Here is an 8,146-nt window from a genome sequence, read left to right as displayed (position 1 = left end):
CTTCATCCTTACTTGATCGACTGCTTTAAATATTATTACCCTCCTATTCTTTCTCCTTCGTTTCATATTCACTGTCTTAAAGTCATCTTTAAAAAAGGGGGGAAAAGAAAGAAATTTAATTTTAAATTTGATCGAATTATTTTTCATAAAAAAAAATAAAAATAAAGACGGCAACTTCATATAAAGAGTAAGCCTTCAAATTATACCATACCTTCTTTTTTTCTGTTTAAAACCCTTCTCCTGCATAAACAAGGATCCGCCCCGCTGTATCCTCTACTCTCGTCACATTCACATGGTATTCTACAGCCAGTTTTTGACAAAGAGTTTACTCGTCTTGTTTCTGTATTTATTAAACAACAATGATGATTATAATGGACTCAAATCGGAATTTATCACTAGTGTGCAAATATTGGCCCAAATTTTCAGTGATGCTTCAAAATTAAACTACTTTAATGTCGGGATTTCTCAGACAAGGGTCTAGACATAGACAGGAATGAAAAAAAAATGCTTTTTAAAATATGTTTTTCTTTGAACGATAAGTTCTCTCCCAAGATTACATTCCGTTTAATCATAAAACTGCAAAATGAGATGCACACTGTATAATTATGAAACTAGGATTAAAATACCAAACAACTGAGGTTATCGAACTTATGATAGCAATTATCGACAAAATTTAAACACTCAATAGCACCTATCAACTTGAAAAACTTCAAAAAAGCAATTGAAAAAATAAATACTCAAAAGTGTATATTGAATGCTGCATAGCTCATTATATCATTAGGGAATATTATATCGATTATTGGCTGATTCTTGGAAGGTATGCAGTTTCATATATGCATTCTATCGTACTCTGAACATCCTCACAACGTCAGGGGTCCTGAATCAACGCGATGCATGCCGTGTCCCACGGCAACATGTTGACTCAGGACCTCTGCCGTGTCTCACAGCAACGTGTAGACCCAGTACCCCTAAGTCGTGAGGGTGTACTCGAAGTAATATTCTAGGAAAGTGTATAGAATGGCTTACCCGGAGGACAGTCATACCGGCGACAGGGAAACGGGAAGTAGGAGTTTGTGGGGTCTAGTAACAGTGATCCTGGGGGACAGGGCTCACAACGGTCTGCCGTATTATTCACTTCACATCTCCTGACGTAAAAATCTGAAATTAAGATGCAGTTAAATAGTGCACATTTCCTTCTATTCAACAGTCAAGTGTTATTACAGAACTGTAAAGAATAGTGTTTACTTGGTTGACACTCGACGAAGCAACATGAGGTAGTTTTCTCAGTCAAGAAATCTGTTCTCTCGACAACACGATCGCAGGATTCACTCATACAAATCTGAAACAGAGAAAAAACACGCAGGATAAATGGCCTTCACCTTCATTATATACACAGGAAAAGCTTCATTATGTTTAGTGATAAGAAAATCTGTTCTTTGAGATTCATGGTGGATTGCATTGTTGTATTGGTGTTGGTGTATTGTTTATTTATTTTTTCGTACATTATTCTTGTCTTCTTTAATACTGAAGAGGGCACAATGAAAATAAGTAGTTAATAATAACAGACTATGTAAAATGAAATTATTTTTCACCTTTTTAAAATTATGACTATATTTTAAGCTCTCGGTCAATTATTGTGAAAAAGAATGAACATTGTCTATCTAAAGCTTCGTTTCAGATGTAGTTGCTTTATTGCCGTATAACCAAAAAAATGTAATTTGAAATATTCGTAATGGAACTCTTGTATTTATGTCAGGTGAGTTTCGACAGCGGAGAATGTTTAAATGAAATATACTTACAAAAACTAGGAATAAACCCGCTATAAATTTCATTCCATTTAATGGTTTACTTGTAATAAACATTATGGTCTCTCTTCCTGAAAATAAGCATATTACCCTATAGCAATCGTTATTTGATGTGTTCCTAATCAGATGAACTTGGTACTTATTTGTATCAAAATCATATTTTAATTACTTTATAGAAATGATACTTCATTAAATATTTCCTTTAAAATTAGACACACTTTACCTTATTCGTTAGATTCAAAACAATTCCAGAATCGCGTACTTCTACTTTTCGGAATAGATACATGAAGACAGAAAAGATTTGGGAATTTATATCATCATTATACGTCATACATATCAGTTGACCATTCTATGAAGTATAATAGTATTTCGGAAAACACTCTGGGAATCCCGGTTTCGTATGCCAAGAATTCATTACCTATCCAATTCTCCTATATGTTTTTGTTACAGTCTCATTTATGTTCATAAACAAAAAAGGATGGTTTGCTTTGATCAATAATTAAGAAAGTGAAGTCATCGTGTATTTCCCGTCTGCGTGGGTTCCATCGGAGAGAGAAACATTTCATTGAAAGTTCACTGATTCAAAGTTTTCAAAATTCTGAGTTTACCAGTATGAGGCAGTGTTTATTGATTATTGCATGCGCGACTACTAGTACTTTGACACTAACAGCCATGCTGTCCTTCAGAGCCTTTACATTTCTATTTACAACACTGGTTTGTACTTTTCTTACTGAAATAAGAACAACAACAACACCATCCCATCCCCCCAAAAAGTTATCAAACCAAAAACAAGTTAAATCTCAACTATATTTTACATAAGAATGTGTATATAATTGGTCATTTTCGCATTTTCAGTTAAGAGAAACTTCCAAGCTTTTGGCCTGTATATTCCTGTAAAACTTATAGCCTCTTTTTTGGCATCATGGAATAAAATTGAATTTGTACGACCTTGACAATGAGTCAAATCAGTATGAAAGGGAGGGCAAAACCAGACATTTTCAAGCAAAAATTCCTTGATAAATAAAGGTCATCGGGCGTAATTGTTGAGAGAGCATCTTTGTACTACACTGTATGTGGCGGAAAAATTATTGCCCCTTCTTCCCCCAGTTCCTTCTGCCACAATGGTCCTAGAGAACAAGTTATCAAACCATTATTTGGCATTAATTTCAATGAACTTAAATCTTTTTCTCCATGATGTTTTGTGTCAGTTTTGATTAGGATGTTTGAAATTTTAGAAATGAAGATGAAAATGTAAAAAAAAAAAAAAAAAAAAAAGTCTAAAGACGACATAATTATAGCGAACAGACGGACACAAAGCACTAAGGTGGAAATCTCAATTTCAAAACAGCGTACAACTGTCCCTAATAATGGTACCTGGTTTACTGAATAAAACATACATTGGTGTCTTACTAACCAAACCATTCAATAATTTAAAGAACAATTTGCATTTATTACCATTCAATATTTGAGGAATAATTTGCCTATATTACCATTCAATACATTGTATTTCGAAGAGGAATTTGCCTACATGTATATCATTCATTTTTTTCTGTTTCTCTACGAAACTTTGTTTTTAATTTAGAACCATACGATATTCTGAGATTTCACTTTGACATATATACATGGTATCAGAGATACTGAGTTACTGAAGTTAACCATAGGTCATAGACAAGATCGGAGAGATTTGATCTATAGATAACCTAAGCATACAAACAATTACGATTAGTTTATAAAACACATCATACAACATATATTCAAGATACCAGTGGTTATTCATTAGGACCGATAAAAACGGTGAGGCTTCTATACTTATAAATTAATACATTTTGCAAATAAACTCCGAAACGGATGCACCAGAGTTTTCACCTACTCCTCTAAAAATACACTAGATACAATATGTCCGTAAACTATATTTAGCTTTAACTCGCATTGTAAGTATCGTACATTAAATTAAAAGTCTACTTTTATTTTCTATAAGCAGCCATGAAATAGCAAAAACATGAGTACGGTGGCGTTTCCTGTTGGCGGATCTAAGTTTCTGGCAATTTTCAATGAAACTGACAACAAGCAATCGTTTATTTATTTCATAAAAACGTCATCACTAAATTATTCAATCAAAACTTGATTTAAATGACATAAAAGAAATAAGTTGTGATAACCGATTAAAAAGGGAAATGTGCAAATTATTTTTGTCATTCACCGATCTTAATATTGACGGAAGCTTCTAGAACATCATATAGCACCGAGCCCGATGTAAAAAGAAAAACGAGACGATTATAGCTGCAGGAACATAAAAGAAAGCTTATGCGTGAATGGTCATTGAAATAATTGATAACACTATAAGTTGTGAATATATTTATATATCGAAAGACTATTACATACATGTAGTAGGTTTTCCTAATAAATTTATCGGTAAAATGTGTAATATATTCCTCACTGGCATCGTGGCAACGAACCCGAAGTACAATTTCTACTTCGTAATAAAATTGCTTACATGAAAAGAGAAAATTAATGTATAAGATATTGCTCAAATACAATTAAAGCTGTAAAATTTTGTGCTTTAATCAATACATTTCAGTTTTTTTTCTGAATACAGTCTTTTGTATCAAATACTCGGCCTATTGGCGTTAAAAGCTAATTTTTACACAGGTACTTGCGTCTTGGTTTATAAATATATATGTACCTTATTGATATGTAAAAAAGGTAAAGTACATTTTTACATATCAATAAGGTACATACATATTTATAAACCAAGACTCAAGTACCTGTGAATTTTTACCCCCCCCCCAAAAAAAAACCAATCAATCTATCAATAAAATATGCATATTCGCTGCTTTTATCCTTGACGGAAAGAAAACAAGAGCATCTGAAGTACAATATCCATAACATAGTGTAACAGGTTTCACAATAAACATCAATTAATGAAATTGTTATCTTTTTCAAGTTTTTACAAAAGGGGGTGGGGGTGGGGGGTGGAGACGCACATGTGGGATTTTGAACAAAGTATTTCTTCCTGCTATAAGCCTGTAGGCTGTCAGTAGAAACTACAATATATTTTCTGTCGGTAGTGGTATAAATTCAATTACCCGCGCTTGCGCGGGATTTCATCTAGTGCCTTATAAGTCTAAAACCTCTTTGCAGACCGTACGGTTCTCGTGTCCATATACACTAAGGCAAGACTTAAAACATTATAAACAACATTTCCTTAAATTCCAATTGTGTTTTAGCCCTAGACAGTATTTTTATTCATTTAAATAGAAGACGATATTACTATGGGATTGTAATAATTTTAATTAAATGCATTCACACTTCTTAAAAAGAGGAAGAGGTTGAACCGAAAGTATTTGTCGAAACATTCATTATCTCATTCGAAAATACTTTTTGTTCACTTCAATCTATTCTACCCACGTGTATGCTTTGGTAAAAAAAGACACTGCCACTTGGGCGAATGGTTTTCGTTGGATAAGAAGAAAAGGTCAGCTACATTATAAGTCTTGTATTAAGGTAGTATGGGATACCTCCATCTTATATTATGACGTACTTCCTTTTGAGGTATTGTTTTGATTTGGTTGAGTGTTTATTATCGGATCAAAAGTAGATACGCCGTTATCCGTTTATAAGAACTTTCCGAAGCTATAATAATGCAAAATCACAAAAATTGGCATTCTATTCAAAAATACTGGTAAACCAAAAAAAAAAAAATTGCAAGTATTAACGACTTTGAACATTTAAAAAAGCAATCCCCTGTCAGAGATAATTTAAAAATCGCTGCTTTTGAACTCTTTTAAGCAAAAGATATGCATTTCATATATTTCAATTGTTTGATTAACCGTATAGCACTTTGTGTGCGGTGAGGAAAAGATAAGTATTTTTACTTACCATTGTACTGATTCATTATACCTGTCAATTATCATGTTATCCAGAACTGGTCTTCTTTGTTTTTTGTTTGTATGTTGTTTAACATCCCTCTCGAGAATTTTTCACTCATATGGAGACGCCACCACTTGCCGGTGGAGAGCTGCAAATTTTGTCTTATACTCGGCACTTACGGCCATTGAGCAGTGAGGGATCTTTTTCGTGCCAGCACCTACTGCGACACGGGACCTCGGTTTATACGGTCTCATCCGAAGGACCGGTCTCCACGTCCCACAGTGGGATTCGAACCCGCGACGTAAGGATCAACTCCTTACTCCGCGACTCTAGAGCAGACGCTCTAACCACTGCGCCACGCGGGCGACCTGGTCTTCTTTGTTATTTTATTCAAGAAGTAACTGTTTGGTCACAAATCAACTGAAGATGAACTTTTTTGTATATAGACCCAAAACTTTAAGAACTTTGATTGCAGACACATCTTGGAAAGCGATTGTTCATGCAAAACAGATAAAAGTTGAAAACTATTACTGCACAAAAGAGCTTCTTTTTAAAGTTGGGGGGGGGGGGTGCTCATTATTTCTAAATAGCACCAAGGGTATTTCAACTCCTTGGAAAATAAAGAAGAATGCTCATTATTTCTAAATAGCACCAAAGGTATTTCAACCCCTTGGAAAATAGAGGATACATGTAACTGGCTTGGGGTAAAAAGCTGAGTGGAGTGGAGTGGAGTCTTGTGGAGTCATGGAGTGGAGTCTGTATTATAGCAGTACAGAAAGTTTGAGAACAAAACAATTTCTCTTGCATACAGTCTCTCCCCTGCAATGTCTAACAAGAATGATACAAGGAACAAAAGAAATCAGTACGACCAAAAAACTTTTGACCTTTAAATGTCAAACAGAAATCTTTTTAAAACAAAGACTTGGTAATACATTAGCAGCATCTAAACTACGCTCAGGTATATGACCTTGCTCGCCTATCTAAAACAGACAAACCTAGTAAGAGGTGTTGACAGCTTTATAATATCAACAGATTGCACTGCGGAACTGATGACAATTGAATTATAAAGGCACATGACTTAAATACCTTTTTTTGTTTTACTTTTAAAGTGCATTCAACCCTCTTTGTCGATATTTGAAGGCCACTATTTTTTTCTGCATCTCATTCCTCGTGATTTGTTTATGTTAACATACACATATACCTTTTTCGGGTTAAATTGGGGGAAATCTGCTACAGAATCTAGTTGTATAGCCTACATGTACTTGTCAATTGGGTCTATCAAAGTTAAATGTCAAGGATTAATTTCTAGTATAAGACATAAAAAGGAAAATATTTATCGAAATAAACTCAACAGCTCATGTAGTTATTTTTAATTTTTTGAAGTACACATTGTGCATTTTAAATGATGATGCATTATTCACTCTTAAAAATTTTACCTTTGTTTTTTGGGGGAGGGGACAATGTTAATTCCTACCTATAATTAGTTTCACCAATATTTGAACAAAGAAATTTTTTGTTTTATAAATGTGACTCAGAACAGAAATAATATATATGAAAAGTAATGCTAAAATGTATTTAAAACATTTTATTACATCCTTACTGTTGAGTTATTGCTTTCTTTGTACTTTGCTGATCAATGTTTCAAATGCAGTCTATCAACCAGTACAAGCATCACTGATGCATCTGTTTGTTATAAACAAAAATGAAGACTTTCTGACAGAATTAATTTAATTGGAGTATGAGAACTTTAAAAGAATGTCGATCCCCATAACGATGTGCTGAAATATATTTGGTTACTCTTTAATATTGTTTTATAAAGATGACTCAAGCAAGATGCTGTCAACTTGATTCAGTTATTAAATAAGTTACGTGGTTTGCTACAATGGAAAAATTTTCATTTTTTTTTTTTTAATATCATTATTTTATTTTGTATTTGATGTTGCTGAGACTGCCAATATTTACCTTAGGGGGTACAATATATATGGTACCTCAAAGTTTTATTTTCAAAAAATCCTTGCAACATTTACCAGGGGCATGTTTTACAAAAGAACTTATTACTAAGATCAAACACCTTAGATGATAATATAATCTTGCAAAATCAAAGATTCTGTTAAAAATTGCTTGCATAAAAATATCTATCTAAATTAATTTTTAAAAGGATTAAAGTCATTTTCAAATCAATGTTAAAAAAGAAAGTTAATCTCAATATTATTTTTTGGTCTTAGTTATAAGTTCTTTTGTGAAATAGACCCAAGATGTTTATAAGATTATTTGCCCTATTTCGAAGAATGTCTAAGAAGTTTTCCTACAAAAATGCCCATGGTTTGAAATATCCAGAGATTTTATTGTCCATTGAAGAATCAGGTCTCAATTATCTGATCGTAAAGATGTGTTGCAAAATAAGTTACTTATATGTCTTATCAGTTATCATCCCCTCGCAACGGATATAGATGTTGAATGCTGTCTTGATT

At 33.3% G+C, this 8,146-nt stretch overlaps 1 protein-coding gene across 1 annotated transcript; it reads right to left on the bottom strand.

The window, feature by feature from the left end:
- Window positions 1-200: 200 nt before the first annotated feature.
- On the bottom strand, window positions 201-1,878 carry LOC133181103 (uncharacterized). The gene is made up of 4 exons (XM_061315646.1): window positions 1,800-1,878; window positions 1,246-1,339; window positions 1,027-1,158; window positions 201-340 (listed from the first exon to the last, which is right to left on the bottom strand). The coding sequence occupies exons 1-4, from the start codon at window positions 1,860-1,862 to the stop codon at window positions 201-203; spliced, it is 429 nt and encodes a 142-aa protein (XP_061171630.1). The 5' UTR covers window positions 1,863-1,878.
- Between the last annotated feature and the right edge of the window lie 6,268 nt (window positions 1,879-8,146).

This window comes from Saccostrea echinata, unplaced genomic scaffold (genome assembly GCF_033153115.1).
Source record: "Saccostrea echinata isolate AGI-Se365-2 ecotype Australia unplaced genomic scaffold, CSIRO_AGI_Sech_v1 ptg000008l, whole genome shotgun sequence".
NCBI classification, from domain to species: Eukaryota; Metazoa; Mollusca; class Bivalvia; order Ostreida; family Ostreidae; genus Saccostrea; species Saccostrea echinata.
Note: the sequence above shows the minus strand (reverse complement) of the source record. Positions and strands in the feature narration are given on the sequence as shown.